General features: G+C 50.9%; 5 protein-coding genes across 5 annotated transcripts; 2 read left to right on the top strand and 3 right to left on the bottom strand.

Moving 5' to 3' along the window:
• Positions 1–361: 361 nt before the first annotated feature.
• Positions 362–4,333, top strand: JCM6883_003708 (uncharacterized protein; the record flags this gene model as incomplete). Its single annotated transcript, XM_076628679.1, has 14 exons — positions 362–542; positions 658–730; positions 821–2,006; positions 2,082–2,207; positions 2,270–2,431; positions 2,497–2,665; positions 2,737–2,934; positions 2,998–3,253; positions 3,320–3,382; positions 3,444–3,581; positions 3,647–3,832; positions 3,904–4,036; positions 4,097–4,205; positions 4,269–4,333. The coding sequence occupies 14 exons, from the start codon at positions 362–364 to the stop codon at positions 4,331–4,333; spliced, it is 3,045 nt and encodes a 1,014-aa protein (XP_076491415.1).
• Positions 4,334–4,816: 483 nt separating this feature from the next.
• Positions 4,817–7,489, bottom strand: JCM6883_003707 (OSTA/TMEM184 family protein; the record flags this gene model as incomplete). Its single annotated transcript, XM_076628678.1, has 6 exons — positions 4,817–6,180; positions 6,251–6,413; positions 6,474–7,009; positions 7,092–7,155; positions 7,220–7,238; positions 7,311–7,489. The coding sequence occupies 6 exons, from the start codon at positions 7,487–7,489 to the stop codon at positions 4,817–4,819; spliced, it is 2,325 nt and encodes a 774-aa protein (XP_076491414.1).
• Positions 7,490–8,335: 846 nt separating this feature from the next.
• On the bottom strand, positions 8,336–9,536 carry JCM6883_003706 (putative short-chain dehydrogenase/reductase; the record flags this gene model as incomplete). Its single annotated transcript, XM_076628677.1, has 4 exons — positions 8,336–8,692; positions 8,772–9,049; positions 9,137–9,219; positions 9,307–9,536. 4 exons carry the CDS (start codon positions 9,534–9,536, stop codon positions 8,336–8,338), a joined length of 948 nt encoding a protein of 315 aa, XP_076491413.1.
• A 72-nt stretch (positions 9,537–9,608) lies between these two features.
• Positions 9,609–12,056, top strand: JCM6883_003705 (uncharacterized protein; the record flags this gene model as incomplete). The annotated part of the gene is made up of 9 exons (XM_076628676.1): positions 9,609–10,058; positions 10,119–10,595; positions 10,661–10,908; positions 10,969–11,081; positions 11,159–11,382; positions 11,448–11,609; positions 11,669–11,708; positions 11,771–11,932; positions 11,992–12,056. 9 exons carry the CDS (start codon positions 9,609–9,611, stop codon positions 12,054–12,056), a joined length of 1,941 nt encoding a protein of 646 aa, XP_076491412.1.
• A 1,642-nt stretch (positions 12,057–13,698) lies between these two features.
• On the bottom strand, positions 13,699–16,425 carry JCM6883_003704 (uncharacterized protein; the record flags this gene model as incomplete). The annotated part of the gene is made up of 9 exons (XM_076628675.1): positions 13,699–14,108; positions 14,167–14,197; positions 14,263–14,450; positions 14,692–14,746; positions 14,812–14,945; positions 15,005–15,115; positions 15,175–15,747; positions 15,811–15,928; positions 16,087–16,425. The coding sequence occupies 9 exons, from the start codon at positions 16,423–16,425 to the stop codon at positions 13,699–13,701; spliced, it is 1,959 nt and encodes a 652-aa protein (XP_076491411.1).
• Between the last annotated feature and the right edge of the window lie 78 nt (positions 16,426–16,503).

Below are 16,503 nucleotides of genomic sequence, written 5' to 3'. Positions count from 1 at the left end.
CTCTTCCTTTGTTCTCTTTGTTGTCGCATTCAGTTCAGTTCAATCCCGCGTACTTCTCCTCGAGAAGATTGCAGCGCATAATCGCGGTTGACCCTTCTTCTTTCTCGAACTTCTTTTTGCTATCTTTTGTTGATACTTTTCCCACTCAATTGATCTCTTATCCTCGAGAACTGTGCGCTGTATGTGCTGTTACTGTACGAGAGAGTGGTTGGGAAACCCGAATGAATTAACCTCAGAAGAGGGACCCCGACCGACAGTCCGTGAGGAAAGTTTGGCCAGAAACGGCTCACTTTTGCGCGACCTCTCGAACTCGGTTCTTCTTCGACGCGCGGCAATGACTGCGAATGCAGCATTCAGCTCTATGGCAGTACTCGACCAAGTACACGGCGGCAGCGATTCGACTGGTTCTCATCAAAAGACTGAATCTCAATCTCCCAACGAAGGTTCATCGGCGCCTCTCCCCGAGAAGAAGCGTCGCCGGAGGAACCACGGGGCAGAGGAAGGGAAACGTTACGCTTGTGACTACGAAGGTTGTACAAAGTGTAAGTACCCGATTCTTCCGAACTGGCGATGAACTCGATCTTCTCTCGAGACTTCGTCTCGCCTCTTCGTTCTCGAAGGGTGCAACAACTGACCCTCTCTTTGTTCGGTATACAGCATTCAGCAGGCCTGATCATTTGAACCGTCACAAACTCAATCACAATCCGACAACAATCTTCAATTGCGACAGGTAAGTCGAATAGGCAAGAGAGTGAAGGGGGAAGGGGAGCCCCAGGTTCGTTTCGAGGGGAGCTGACCACGTAATCGTGTCTCTGCACAGATGCACCAAAACGTTTGTTCGACAGGACTTGCTGTCGAGGCATTCAGAGAGGCATGACAAGAGGGAAAAGGAAAAGGGAGAAGAATCGGGAGAACTTCGGTCGAGGGGAGATGGGGCAGCACCACGTAAACGAGCAAAGTCAGCGAAGGACGCAAAGTCACAAGTTCCGACCCCGCCGACGAAGAAACTCGACATTTCGACGATTCCTACCCCGAATTCTGCAAATCCAAATCTCCCTTCTCCTCTCCCTCCTCCTTCAGCTTCAGTTCAGAATGCGGCTCTTCACCACGCTCTCTACAACTCTGCAGCCTCTACTTCGAACGGCAACATGCCCACTCCACCTTTTCCCGCGATTCATCCTTCCGACCTCTCGGCTCACACTCCCAGTTCGACTCTTTCGACCATGTCTCCTCACGCAATGTCGACTTCGCTTTCACCCGCCGAGAACGCTTTCGCAACTGCGGCACAGCAAGGTCCTTCTCCACCGGGAACGTACGGTTCTTCGTACGGCGGGCCTTCACCGACGGCTTCGTTTGGAGGAACCCCGAATCTCGTTCCCCCTTCAAATATCTTTGCCAACTCTCTCGTAATGCCTTCACCGTTCCAAGCCGATGCGTCAAGTCACAACAACACTACGACGACGAACGCTCTCGCTCTCGTAGACGGAACTTTGAGCGTCGGTTCTCAACCTCCTCATCCTCTCGCGAATGGAGCCGGACCGACTCTGCATCAACCCCAACCACATCAACCTCATCAACCTCACCACGTTCAGTTCGCTCTCGATCCTTCTCACGCGTTCGGAGGTCACTCGACTCAAACTTACAATTTCGAGGAACCTTTCAACTTGATGTCGTCCCATCACATGACGGCTCAAGACATGTCGTGGTTGTTCGACGCTTCTCAACCACTCGATGTTCATTTCGCGATGAGTCGGCCGGCGAGTCCTGGAGCGGGAGGAAACACGGATTTTCTCGGAGCGTTTTTGAACAATGGAATTGGGAGTCAGTTGGAGCAAGTTTCGAGGGAGTTGGAAGCTCACGAACAACGGCAAGGTCAAAGTCAGGGAATAGGATTATTGGGACTCGGGTCGAACGATCACAACCCGCTGCATCCGACGAACGGAATCAAGCTGGAACCGATTCAAGAAGTCAGCCCTCCGACGAGTACGAAAACTCCGATAGCTACCGTGAGCTCTTTCACGACCAGTCACCCCGTTGTCCGAGTCACGAGACTCACGAGATTTCGTTTCCTTCTTTTCCAGCTCTCTTCATCCGATTCTCATAGCGGTCCCGGAAGTCCGTTCGACATGCCGAGTTCTCATGAGCCGATAGATTGGTCGATCTACGTCGACAGCGACACCCGTACTCGCGTTCTCGACTACCTCGGAGTCAGTTTCGTCTCTTCTCCGACAATTTCTTCACGTTGCTGACCACCTTTCTTGTCGTTTAGCCGGAATGGGGTTCTTTACGATCGGATCCTCGCATGAGTGCTCGTAACATGACGTTCTACCTCGATCTGTTTTGGGTCAAGATGCACGAAACGACGGCTCCTGCAGTCCATCGAGCTTCGTTCAGACCGAATCAAGCTCCTACGCCTCTCCTTCTCTCAATGGTGAGCCCTCTATCCACTTTTCTCTATTAATGCCTTACTCACTCGGATTCGTCGTACTCGCTTAGATGCTTCTCGGTACCTATTTCGCACCTCTCGACGCCTATCAGTTATCGGTTCAACTTCATCCTTGGTTCCGAGGCAAGGTCTTCTGCTCTCCCGAATTCCGACCTCGAGCGGAGATCTGGCTTCATCAAACCGTTCTCCTCATCGTCATTTTCGGAAAACTTTGCAGCAGTGAGTCTCCTCTTTTCTTTGACTCTATTTAGCGGCGTGGTGACCTTGACTCGGTGTTCGTGACTCTCCAGCTCGAATGGATCACGAGATGGCCCACATCTTCTGGTCCTCCTGCATCACTCTTGCAAAACGAAGCGGTCTCTTTTCGCAACTCGCCGTCGAAATCCCTCACGACAAGAAAGAAGATGTCGAATTCCTGTGGCGAGCATGGATTCAAGAAGAAGTCGCGAAGAGGTTGGCTCAGATCATGTTTGCCGTCGACGTCGAACGTGAGTTTCCTCTCTCTTCGCTCTTTCGACTTTCTCGCCACTCACGCTTCCTCCTTTTCCCAGACGCTGCATTCTTCCGACACTCTCACACTCTCTCGGCTTTCCAGGTCCAACTTCAATTGCCATGTGACGAAGACCTATGGGACGCACCGAACGCGCACGAATGGAAACGACTGAACGACGAAGCGAGACCCCCGATCCAATTCATCTCGGCGCTCAAAGCTTGCCTCACCGCGACTCACGATCCACCTAGCCTCAACCCGTTCTCTCGTATCGCCGTGCTTCATGGTCTTCTCAGCGTTTCACAAGATCTTCACTGGTTCGTTCAATTGCCTCTTTTCGAGTTGATGGAGTGTCCTTACGCTTTTCGATCTTCCGTGTCTAGGCGCGATCACGTACTCGGTTTCTCGAATCAAGAAAGGAGGGCGCAGACCTGGCGTGACATGATGTGAGTACCGATTTCTCCCCTTTTGAGCGGACGAGATTCCTGATTGTCTTTCGCTCGTCAGCTCTTCGGCTTACAACACCTGGAAACAACGACTCGATGGAGCTCTCGTCGATGCCTCACCTGCAACTCGTCAACTCTTGCGCGCTTCGATCTCTCTCTACGCGACGGCACAAATCACGTTCAGCATTGATATTCACGAGTAAGCGTCTCTCTCTCGGAGTCTCGTCTCAGCCCAGGACTCACTTCGTCTCCTGATTGCTTCAGATTGCAAATCTACGCTGGAGCTCAAGTCGCTCTCGGTTTAGTCGTTACTCCTCCGATTTACCACGCTGCCGAAACTCGAATTCGCATGTGGTCGAGTTCAAAGGAAGGTCGAGCATCGACCTGGCACGCTTCTCACTTCCTCCGATCGTGCTTGATGCATTGGCAACAATCTACCGGAGACCTCGCGTGAGTGGTTCAGCTTGTTTTCTCTTTCGCTCAACCTTTCTCACGTGTGATCCTCTCTTTCGATCTGTTAGCGGCTGTCTTCACCATCGTTGGGCTGTCTACATTGCTTGTCTCGCCGTCTTCGCTTTCGGTCGATCTACGAGCGGTCCTCCGGCGATGAAAGTTCACAATCATCAAGAAGCTGCGATGCGTTACCTCGACCAAGTGAGTTTCCTTTCCTGCGCTCAACGCACGACAGAAGACTGACTCTCTCCACTTCGTTAGATGTGTACGAATACTCCCGATGGACTTCTCGCCGTTCCGAACAAACAAAACTGTCTCGATCTGTGCGAAACCGTTCGAGACTACATCTCAGACACGCGCTGGGAACTCGGTAAGTTGTCTTCTCGCAAAGTCTATCCGACTCGTCACTGACCGTCCACTCCCTCGTCCTCAGTTCAAGAAGCCGGTCTCATCCTGCAAAAAATCGGTTCAGGTCAAACCGCCGGATCAGTTTTCTAACCTCCTAATCTCGTTACTCCGCTCCTTCGCCTATCCTATCTTTCTCCACCGCCTAATACCTTGCTTGCTTTTCCTTCGTCAGTACCTTAGCAGTATCTCAGTTCTTTCTCCCCTCCAGTGCCTTCCTCTTCTTCCGCTTCCCCTTGTATGTATAGCGCGCTCTTTGACCTCCCACCCTACCTCGCAACCCCATTACTAGACTATGCTTTACGTCCCTATCGTTCTCGAGTTGGAAAGACATACTACTTTTTATCGATTAAAATTAAAATCGTTCGATTTTTGCTCCCCCTCCTGTTCCTGTGAATATCTAGCCTAGTTCGTTCTTGCAACCCATCTTGATATACCTCCATCCGTGTTCTCTCTCGTCCGCATCGATCCGGAAGAGAGAATGAGTTGATGAGATTACGAGATTAAGATGAGGAGAATTTCCGGAGATTACTGTAAGTGTCTAGAATGATTAGGATGAGGGATTAAAGCTGTGGTCTAAGGATGAGTGTGAGGAGGAGATGCGCCGAGAGGTAGACCGCGAGAAATGGAAGATGCGGTTCCGGCGGAGAAGAAGGCTGCGGGAGGCGGAGCGAGAGAGGGAAGAGGAGAAAGCTGAGCTTGTGAAGCCTGAACTTCGGGAGCTTCTTTGACGGCTCCAATAGATTCGCGAGGGTTTGGAGAAGGCGATGTCCGAAGATGAGCGAACGGAGGAGGAGAAGAAGAGACGAGTTGAGCGGGAGGAACGAAGGAAGGAGGGCGAAGGGTTGTTTGCGGAAGATGAGCGAACGAGTCTTGCGAGGTTTCCGTTTCACGAGACCTGTCTCGAGGATGTTCGGGTGACTCGGCAGGCTGAGGGCTCGGTGACGACGACGGAAGAGCAGAAAAGAGTCGAGGAGGAAGAGCTTGCTGAGAATGTTTAGACGGAAACGCTGGATTCGAGTCGTATCGATGTGCTGGTGGAATCGGGATGGAAGAGTCTTCGTTCATGAATGGGACATTCTCGGGAGCATACGAGGAAGGAGCGGGGCGTGGGATACGTCGCAACGAGTTCCGAGTCGGTTGCGAAGAGTGCGAATCGAAGTCGTCACGAGGAATCTGTTCGAAGGTTCGGAGTTGAGACCCTCTTCTTCTCCCGAGACTATCCATCATCGAGTTCCACCACCCGGCTTGCGAAAGCGATCTTTCTTCGTCATCTCGGTCGTCGTCGAAAGTTTCCCGAGCCCGTTCCCTCTCCCTCTCCCGATCTGCCTCGTTACTCCAAGCGTGCTTCTCCCCTCTCTTCAGCACTCGGTTCCCATTCTTGTCGATCGTTGTCCCCTTGAAAGATACCGGACGACTCTCCCTCAATCTCCGTAACTCTTCATCCAAGCTAAGTCTCCCACCGCCTCCTCTCTCTGCTCGTTCTACCGCCCCCTTCTGCCCCTTCTTCGGTCGTACCAGTCCAACGACAGCCTCGTGATCATCTCTCCGATTCTCCTCGAGTAACTCCTGCGTCATCTCGACTCTCCCTCCTCTCGCGACCCACTTGGTTTCCTCACTTAATTCCCGAATCAGATCCGTCACCCGTAAGCATTTGACGAACGCAGGCCACTTCTTCGTCTGTTGTAGAATCGGGGATCCATCAGGTTTGAGAATCGGTAGATCGCCAACTCGTTTCGGGGGTTTCATTTTCGCGAGTCGAGCCTGATCCTTTTCTCGCTGTTTCACTTTTCGATCCCATTCTGACCATTCTTCGAACGAGAGACACTGGGGAGGTATCGACTTTTCGAGGTCGTCGACTTCGACTTTCGAATCGAGGGGAATTGGCGAGGCGAGCGCTCGATAAGGGAGATACGGGAACGCTTTGACGTGCATGAAAGCTAGCAAGGATGTATATCAGCGTCAGTATCGAGTTGACGTCGAAGTGTGAGGAAGGGAATGAGCACTGACCGAAAATCATCATTTCGAAACAACTCAGTAGCCCGGAGATTCCAACGACGATATCCTCTGCTGACCAATACGTTCGATTCTTGATGACTCCGATCGTAACGAGGAGGCTCAGGGAACTTTCTTGCCAGAAAGTGAAGAAGACGACGAGTTTGACGGCGAGAAACTGAAAGACAGGAGGAGAAGGTGAGACGGAACGACAAGGGCGACGACGGAGATAGCTCACCTTCATTACCGGAGAGTATGGATCGAGATCTTTCTTGAGGGTCACGTAAAGCTGAAGGACGACATACATCGCGATCGTGACAGAGATCGTAATCGCAGCGGATGACCAAACGTGAACGAATTTCGGCGACCAGCTCGCTAAGCAGTAGTATCCCGTATACTCGCCGATGACTGATGCGAGAGTCGTTAAGGGTCGTACGATGACGTATTGACCGACGAGCACTCGCATGAGCCAGAGGAACGATTCTCCTTCTCCCGATCCTCCCTTCGCGCATCGGAACTTCAACCATCCGAGCGGCCAAATCCACTTCTTGACGTGAACGTCCTTGACTGTAGATCGTAATTGAGCTGCACGTTCGGCTTGAGTCTTGTAAGGTTGAGGAAAGGGGGTTTCGGCAGTCGGTCGTGGATTCGAAAGGTAAGAGACGAGGAGGTAGAAGAATGAGCCGATAACGATCGCTTCGTAACAGTCTCGAGCGAGTTGCCAGTAGAGAGCTTGATGAACGAAGTAGTAACTGAAGAACGAACACCAAGCGTCTATCGATCGGAAAGGCCGCGAACGATCAGCCTCGAGAGCTCCTGTGGATTTGGGGGGCAGAGGGGAGCATTCAGAGCTTACAGATGATGGGCATGAAGAGGATTCGAACAATCATCCGCTGTTCGGACGGATGGTAGAAGAAACTCTGCATCTCGCAAAGAAAGTAAGCGATTCGTTTCTGACTGTCACTCGGTCGCTGGAAGACTGACCAGATGCTTGAGGATCAGCCTGTGCGTAGTGGAACAAGCTGTCTGTCAGTCTTCTACCGCAGAAGTAGAGAAGGCGGGAAGAGAAACTCACCAAACTGAGCACCAAGTCGCAATGACCGAAAACATTCCCGCTACCAACCAACCAACATCGTGAGCCTTGAAGTTGAGGTCACCATTCGAGAAGAACGGAACAGGATCCCTCGGTAAAGTTTCGGCGAGAGGACAACCCGACTTGGAATAGTGAACCTCGTCTGAGACGGCGAAGCTCATTCGCCCCGACTACTCTGATCCGTCTGGTTCTGGTTGGCGGGCTCACTTGCAGTGAAGCTACGTCTGTGTAGTTCAGCTGCCTCTGCGTGAGTGATCGAGTTGAGCGTATGCTACGGGATCCCGGCAGATCGACGGGGAAGAAGAAAGATGGGGATCGTAAAGGGTCGTGAAGGGTCGTTGCAGTTGTCGTGAGTCGTGAGTCGTGAGTCCTCTGGAGTCGTATGTCGTTAGTTGAGGAGCGGAGAGAGAGGCTCTTCCAAGTGAATCGACGCGAGTGCAGGATTTTCGATCGACGGCTCGTGGAAGTTTGGAGGTGCGTGCATTCATCTTCGATATCGATCATCTGTGCACGTTTCGTTCTTTCGTGTCGAAATGGTAGAGTTGAGAGTAGAGACGAAGGAGCAGTGGGCGAAAGTGGAAGAAGCGTGGAGAAAAACGGTTAACCGCGCGTGGGCCCGAAAAAAGCGCAGTGGAATTTCGTGCTCACTAAGTCACTGCACTGTACTTTTATGTGGTCCAAGTCGAACCCGTCGACAAGCGTGGGCAGTTGGCCTAGTCAAATGAGAACGGCAACGGTAGTGAGACGAGAAGCTTTCCTGTGATCCGTGCACAAACGCTCCTTCTCTCGATAACGGGTTTTTTGACTTTGCTCTCCTCTCGGCGTCTCTTCAGCTCATTCAAACGGGAACATTATATTGCGTATGATATCTGTCATTCATGGCGACGGGATTCAGCTTCCTCGCGAAGGAGATCGTGGGGAAAAGGAGAATTTTCCGATTGATGCAGAAGAAACTCACAACAGATTCTAACCTATTCACAGCGTTCACCGAACTTTACAATCATATCCTATTGTGGAGAAGCTTTTCCCTTTTCGAAGATGTCTTTGAGAGTTTCCCAAGTTTGTTTCGCGATTCCTCCCTCTTGTTCTGCCCATTTCGGAATTCCAACTCCCTTTACTCTGATCCCACTGAACCTCAAACTATCATCTTTCCTTCCTTCTGGGTTGACCGCGACGTAGAACGGGATCTCGGAGTAGGAATGAGGAGTGTTGCAATAAGGAGCGTATTTCGCGAGGATCGGTCCGAAGAGGTTTTGAGCCCAGAGGATCGGAGTCGGGAATCCAGCGCTGGCTCCGGCGGAAGTGTGGACGAAACCGGGGAAGAGGTGGAAAGCTTTCAAGTGAGGGAATTCTCGAGGGAATTGCTGAGGTCGTTTTATAGCGAGGTCAGTTTCGTTGCTTGTATAGCGCCACAACAGTACGAGCAAAGTGAGAATGACTCACAGCAGCCATCGCGTCACCCAGTGCTCCATCTTGCGTTCCTTGCGCTACGATCCTCCTCAAAGCCCACATTCCCGTCAATTTATCCTTCAATTCGATATCCTGCAAATCTGGAGGACTCGAAGACGAGCCACCGGGCGAGAGAATCGAGATCCACGAATCTTTGAGGGTATTGGAAGAAGCGAGAGAGCAGGCGAGTCCGAAACGAGATAGAGTTTGGATCGTGAAATGAGAATTGTGGGATTCGGGAGTGAGCGAAGTGTCACCGTTTGGAGGACCACCTATCGAGATAGCGCGAGGAAGAACGTGAGTATGTCAGTGGTGAAGACTGACGTGAGGCAAGGTGAAAGGAGAGAGAGCGAGCTCACCTTGAGTCGTTACGAGGTAGTGAATCTCTCCTCCTGATTTCTTCTTCAATTCTTCAGCTACACGTTTCACTTCGTCCGTCGAACTATGAGAGAGTATGGAGTGCACAGCAAGTCAGTCCGCCAGCTTCTACCCCACATCGAGCGAAGAAGAAATCGCTGAGCTCCCTTACCTCAGATCAGCTTGAATGAATTCGTATTTCGCTTTTGAATCCCCCAATCGCTTGAGCTCCTCAATGACCTTGTTCCCTCTGTCCTGGTTGCGACCGATGACGAAAACAGATGAGCCCGCTGTTGCGAATCGTTGTGCGATGGCAGCTCCGATTCCGGTCGTTCCTCCAGCTACTGCCGCGGTCTTGCCTTGAAGGTTGATTCCGGAGTTCTTCTGAGCGTAGATCGACATATGTTGATTGTTGAGAGAGAAAGGAGCAAAGATTCGGAAATTGATTCGCTTCCCCCAAACCTCATCAACAATATGGCGCAACCTCGTGCGAATGTTGCTGGCGCAGCACAGCCCGAAGGTGGAGGAGGATTACTGAGTTCTCCTCTCGTCAAAGCCGGGCTTCAAGCTGCAGCCATTTGGGCCATTACTCAAGCCCTATTCGGCAAGAAAGCGGTTAACGAACCTGCCGTGACTCCCTCGAACCTGAATCACCAAGATCCGGCCTCTCTACCAGTCCCTCCGCCCGCAAACAATCGAAATGCGAAACCACTCCCTCCTGTCACTCCTCTCTATCAACCTGGAACCTTGTTCGACGTAGCACTGCAGTTATCGACCCTATCCGACGAGGAAGCAAGATCGAATCCGGCTCGAGTCCTGAAATCGGCCGCAGAAACGGGTTTACCAGGGAAAAAGTTCGAAGGGATCAAGTGGAACAACGATGGAGTCGAGCGCGTATGGGAAATCGACTGGGACGTTCCGACTGTACGTGACTACTACCGTTCGCTCTAAAGGAACGCAAGCTCACTCTTTCGTCCCTTGCAGGCTGTTCAACAAAACTCTTCCCTCTATCTCGACATCTTCTTGACGTGGTCTCCGCTAAACTCCCCCGAGGAGCATCGTTCACAGATCCCACACGGTGGATTCAACTTTGATGGTTCGGAAGGCGAATACCGACCGGCAGAATGGGTTCATTCTCGCAAACTCCTCACTCGCTACCAGCCTCAACGCAAGGTTCGAACGATGAAGAAACTTCTCTCCGGTCCCAGCTCTTCGACCTCGGAAGAGTCCGCCGTCACCGCGGCGGAGGAAGAGGAGGATTCGAAACTTCCTCAACCGATCGTCTCTTTCTATCACCCGAACGTTTCGGTCGAAATCGTTTGCGATTCCGGAGTACTACCTTATCACTCGCTTCCTCCCCCGGTCAAGAGTCACATCCAGCTCGCGCAACAGAAGAGTAGCGATGGAAAAGAGTATTACTTGCCGCCAGTCTTCGTCAATGATTTCTGGCTACTCAAAGGTGTAAGTTCCACTTCTCTATACCCTGACGGCTTGGTCGTCTCTTGCTGATGTCCAAACCCGAACAGCAAATGAACCCGATCAACTCCACCACGCCGACCCTTCCGCTTCGAGTGACGCTCAAACCCACCTCTCACTTCAAGTTCCAGATCTTCGCTTCGATGCAGGATTCGTTCGAGAAACAATCTTCTTCACCCTCTCCGGCCGGTCTCGGAGGTGGAAGTGGCGGGGAGTTGGATGCGTTCAAGAGTATGCTGCTGGAGACCAGTCCTTGGCTTTTGATCACAACGGCGGTGGTTTCGATTCTTCATATGCTGTACGTTCTCCGTCTCGTATCCGGTCCAGCGTTGGAGACTGATTCAAGCTGTTGGTACAGCTTTGAATTCCTCGCTTTCTCGTCGGATGTCAAACATTGGCGAGGCAAGAAAGAAATGGTCGGAGTCTCGGTTCGCACGATTCTCGTCAACGTCTTCACTCAAATCGTCGTCTGTGAGTCAATGACTCGATCGCTCGCTTCCCTCGTGAAGATCTCTCGCTGACGATGGCGACTATTCTCGTTCGATCAGTCTTGTTCCTTCTCGATTCGAGCGAAGAGACCTCTTGGATGATTCTGCTCTCGAGCGGAATGGGAATCATGATCGAAGTCTGGAAGATTACGAAAGCGGTCGACATCAAACTCGTCCCAGCTCAAGCAGGTTCGATCTTACCTTACCGAATCGAAATAAAAGACAAGCACGTCTTGTCCGAGGACGAGGAGAAGACGAAAGAGTACGACAAGCTCGCTTACAAGGTACATCGCCTCTGTCTCTCACTCTGAAGCCGCATTGACGCAGGCTCGCTCGCGAAATTGAACAGTATGTATCCTGGACGATGCTCCCCCTCCTCGCGGCCTACACGATCTACTCGCTATTCGCCAACGAGCATGCTAGTTGGTGGTCTTTCAGCGTCAAGACGCTCTACTCTTTCATCTCCATCATGGGATTCGTCCAACTAGTTCCTCAATTGATCATCAATTACGTGAGTTTTTCTTCCTCGTCGCGGTTTTCACTCGTACTGACCGATTCACATACGAACAGAAATTGAAATCGGTTGCTCACATCCCGATGAAGTCCATGAGTGAGTTGCTTATTACCTTGAATCAAGTCGGTTGAGTCGAAAATGACACAAATTGCTCACAGTGTACAAATTCACGACGACTATCATCGATGACTTCTTCTCCTTTGTCGTTCCTATGCCCCTGCTACATCGATTGGCAGCGTTTCGCGATGATGTCGTTTTTCTCATTCTATTGTACCAAAGATGGATTTACAGAGTGGATCCCACGAGAGAGAATGAATACGGTATGTATCTCGTTCTCCTGACCAAGAGCAGTACTGACGGGATTTGGTCATACTTTTAGGGCAAAAACTCTCTGATGAAGCAGCGAAAAAACTTCTCGAGGATCAAGAGAAGAAGGACAGATGACACAGGGAAGCGGAAGAAGCTGGAGTTCATCCTGTAGCATATGTGCTGTTGAAAGAGATGAGGTGCAACGTGGAAGGCTGGGAAGAGCCGGCGAGAGCTTAGTCGATTCGACGTTTGTTAGCTGAAGAGTTCCGCATGACAGAAGGCGGAGGTGACTCGAGATAGACAGTATCATTGCAGAGCCATCGTTTTCATTCAGTAGTGCTACTGCACGATCCTTCATATGTCGCTGATCGTCTCATCTGCAATCAAGGCGAATCTAGTCAAAGAAGAAAACAACGTTGAACGAACGCGACAGCGATACTTACTTGTTTCGTTAATCTCCAACTCCGTGGTAGTGACGCTCCTGCCAACTCCACTGCTCTATCAGCCTTGACTTCATGACTCGTTTCCTCCGAAGATTATCCTTCTATATCTTCTTCATTCGTACAGACTCTTCCGGTAGAATGAGCAAGCTCGTCATCGTCGTACTGGAAAGGGAACGAAAGAGAACGTCGAAGCGTAGCCCACTCTAGATTGCGAGAGAGTTCCAATTCTGCGATGGCTTGAAAGATTAGTTTTTCGTTAAGACTCGACTCGAGAAATCATCGTGCTTACCTCTTAATAAATCGTTCTATCATGTTCAGAGTATTCATCCCGCTACTGTCTGAAATGGATCTGCCTTCCGAGTTCGGCCGTTCAACCAAACGCGAATTCTCCTCCTTCGTCCCCTCTCGAAATTGTTTCCCCCACGGCTCGTTCTTCAGATAGTCGATTCGAAAGGAGGCGCTAAGCTGAGACGTGTCAAGGTGGGATCTCAGAGGGAGCAGCCCTCTAACTAATCAAAATTCACCGGCGAATCAGCACAATTTTATCGAGAGGCGGAAGAAAACGACTCACTTCAGCTTCTAAGCAATAACTGCGCTAGACCTTCGTCACAAGTTCGACAACCTTGTCCTCGAGAACAGCTCGCATTACATCTCGCGACCTGGTTGTCCTGACCGAGAAGTTACAAAAGTCAGCGTTCCATCGTCTGCTGGCTGCGCAGAGGGTTCGACGTACCTTGTGCGGATGGATCAGAGGATTACTGATTGCATGTCGTTGCTGACGGATCTTCCGTAGACTCGGTAATTGGCTCGAAATGAGCGAGCGAGATGTCGAATTTTGAACTTATCGTAACGCGCTTTGGTGGAAGTAGGGTATTTAGGTAGTATCTTCAGTGGTGCCAGACACTAATAGAAATGTGAACATCAAGTCAGCGACTCGTGGAGCAGCGAGAGATCAAGAAGCTACTGACCTTCCAGGATTGATCAATCCTGGCAATCGTTCTTCCAGTCGATTCTGGTTGATCAGCTTGGCTTGCCACACCGTAGAGGTGCTCTAGGTCGAAGAGAGGGATTCGTTGGTCCCTTAGGTGAACGATGAAGTGAGGGTCGAAAAGATGAGTGAACAAGCTCAGAAATCTCAGGCTCGCAAAGTTCGTCAAATGGTTTGCGCTCGCAACCGAGACAGGTTCAAGTGTCCAGGATTAGCGTGGCGATTGCGCTAGCGGGCAGCGCACGAGCTCGTCCAGTCCCGGATAGGCTCGCTTCAGCACTGAGAGATTCTCGAGAACAAAAGCGAGTAGTCAGAATTTCAATTTACGAGTTCTCCGCGACGAGTTCTAAAGCGCCGTCAACCTATCCAACAGACCCTTGACTCGACTCTGTAAATGATCAATCATTTCTCTCCTCGTCGCAGAAACGATTGCTCCGGTTTCCTCTCTTCCACCCGTGTTCGTCTCGATCTCGTTTTCGACGAGTGTCGCTCCTTGAGGTGCTTCGGCACGAGTTGAATCAGCGACGATCGGATCCCACTCCATCTCGTCGTCGTCGTCATCGTCATCGTCATCGTCGAGTTCCTCCAGCGTAACTTTTTGCGTCGGATCCTCCTCCTCCTCTTCATCCTCTTCATCTTCGTCGTCTTCCTTCGCTCGATCAATACGGTAGAACCCCTTCTTGTGGATGTTCGACCATTCGACTGCCGAAGTAGGGAGATCCGATAGCATCTTCACTCCGTGTTCAAGTTCGTTGCCTGCGAAAATAACGCGTCAATGGGCGAGACGTCCCAGCAAACAGATTGCGATGCTCACGTTTGTGTTTGAGGTTTAAATCTTGAAGTGACTAACAATACGATAACAGGATGAGCGCTGCGAGGGAAAAATGAAGAAAGGGAAGCTCCATCTCACCCTGGCTCGCGAAAGGACGAAAAACCCCGATGGGATCTTGTACCCACTGGATTTCCGGGTGATTGAGTGACCGATACCTTTGAGATCTTTGAAAGCGACATCTTCGATCGCTTGAACACTCTTCTTGCAGGCGGGACATGAAGGTGCGAGAACGATCAACGAGGGGTTATCGAGTCGGAAGGAGTACGCTGCTCGAGAGCAAGAAGGGAGTCAGTAGGGATCGATACCGACAGCCACTCTCAGAGAAGTAAAGTTTCACCGAGTTCGTTTGAAATTTTCGTTGAAGGTTGGCGGCAATTGTGGAAGAATCGTCCGACCGACGAACGTTCATCCGCTGGGACATGGTACGCGTTCCAGTTGCGTATGTTGTCTGTGAGTCTACTTCGAGGTAAATCGTGTATTCAGAGAGATCGAGCGAAAGACACTGACGGGATTCCTTCGTTTCGACTCCGAGCTTTCGAAGACGATCGCGGTACCTTTGGAGCTATGGTCAGTGATGGTGGCGAGTCAGTTGCCTTACTCCTCGAGAACGATGAGTAGAACACTCACAGCACTGTTTACTTGAACGTAAACTCCTCCAGAAGCGTAGCAGTCTTTTTTGAGGATTTGAGCGTTGCAAGTCGGGCAGTTGAACCTAAGTTCGTAGGCGGGTCCATGCTGAGCGGGGTAGCGTCGAGTGAGGTCTGGATTCGCGAGCGAAGGTCAGCTTTAATGACTATCTTGTCAATGTTTCCAAGCTTACAGAATTGACACGGTGTTCCATCGGCGCGAACGTGAACGACTTGAGCAGGAACCGTGTTCGGGATCTCATAATGCGTATAATGATTCGGATCTGTGGCTTTCTCCCTCCTCCCTTCCATACAAGCATGTCAGCACGACGAGGAGATAAAGCTCGCAAAGGGAATGACTCACTTCTCGAATGCATGTTCTCGTACGAGTTACCTCCCATACATGTACCAGACGACGCGAGTGACTTGGTTCGGAGAATACTCGTGATGTCGAGAAGTGAATCGTGATCCTTGAGTTGCCCGCTTTTGTCGAAGAATTGAGAGATGTTCAATTTCTGGTCGAATTCCTGCCAGCTCATCGCAGGCGCACCACCTTCTTCTGAGGCAAACATTTCCTCTGTGTATCGCTGAAAGCGATCTTTCGTGATCGTTTCTTGGAGGGGAATGTCGCGAATGACTGAAGAGTTGTGGAGTAACATCAAGGCCCACCAAGCTGACATCGCCGAATGGGCGAGTTCGACGGTAGGTTTATTTGCTGCATGTACTTTCGAGGAGTGGAGTCGTCGGTGAATCGTCGCGTGGTAGATGGAAGAGTTTGATTTGGAAGCGGGACCTTCGAAGTCGTAGCCGATTTCGAGCTGACCATCGTGGGCTGAAGAGACTGAGAGATCGTAGCGATGTACCGCGGCCGCCATTTTCCCGGCAGTGACGAAACACTTGAGTTTGATCCCAGAGTTTGAAAGAACAAGATTCTCGACTAAGAAAGGAAATCGTTAATGAGTCTTCGAAGCTCCGGGAAAGGACACTATTCAACACTTACTCTTGGCGACCTTACGAAGTATTCTAGTCTTGAGAACGTTGGCGGAAGGGCAGAACGATTTCAAGTCGCATGGGTTGATTCCCCAATTTCCTCCTCTCGCGCAAACCATGTTGTTGTCCTGAAACTCCAGCTTGATCAGTCACTTCTCCACGTACTACTGCGTAAAAGGGCACTCACCGAATAGACTCGAATGTGCTTCCTGCTACGACCGAAGAACTGATCGAGTTCTACTTGCAATTGCCGCGCATTCTCCTCGTACTATGCGATTGTACGGACCGTCGGTCCAATTCGACCACTTCCATGCTTGTCTCCGGGGACACAGTCGTGGTTGATCTCTTCGACGGCGTGTTCAAGTCCAGGGTTTGATTTGAGATCGGCGAGGACGGGTTCAAAGGTATGCGAACGAGGTAGAATCGCGATTTCTTCTTGATCTGAGCGGATATAGTTGTTCTTCCTGAGGTAATCCTTGAGATCCTGCACCTTCCAGTTGTTGTCGAGAGCCTTTTGAAGGAGATCGTCGAGGTCACACGTTTCCAAACGTTGGAGAATGTCGGGGGAGACGTCGAGAACGGTGTGGGGTTGTGGGTTGGCGGTTTCACTATACGATGACAGCATCGAGGAGGGGTAGATCGACAGAGTGAACGAGAGAGAGGCAAACTCTAATACTCTAATTTTTTCTCTCCATGGACTCCT

This window comes from Sporobolomyces salmoneus (genome assembly GCF_050403485.1).
Source record: "Sporobolomyces salmoneus JCM6883 DNA, S_salmoneus_JCM6883_v1_ctg2, whole genome shotgun sequence".
NCBI classification, from domain to species: Eukaryota; Fungi; Basidiomycota; class Microbotryomycetes; order Sporidiobolales; family Sporidiobolaceae; genus Sporobolomyces; species Sporobolomyces salmoneus.
Note: the sequence above shows the minus strand (reverse complement) of the source record. Positions and strands in the feature narration are given on the sequence as shown.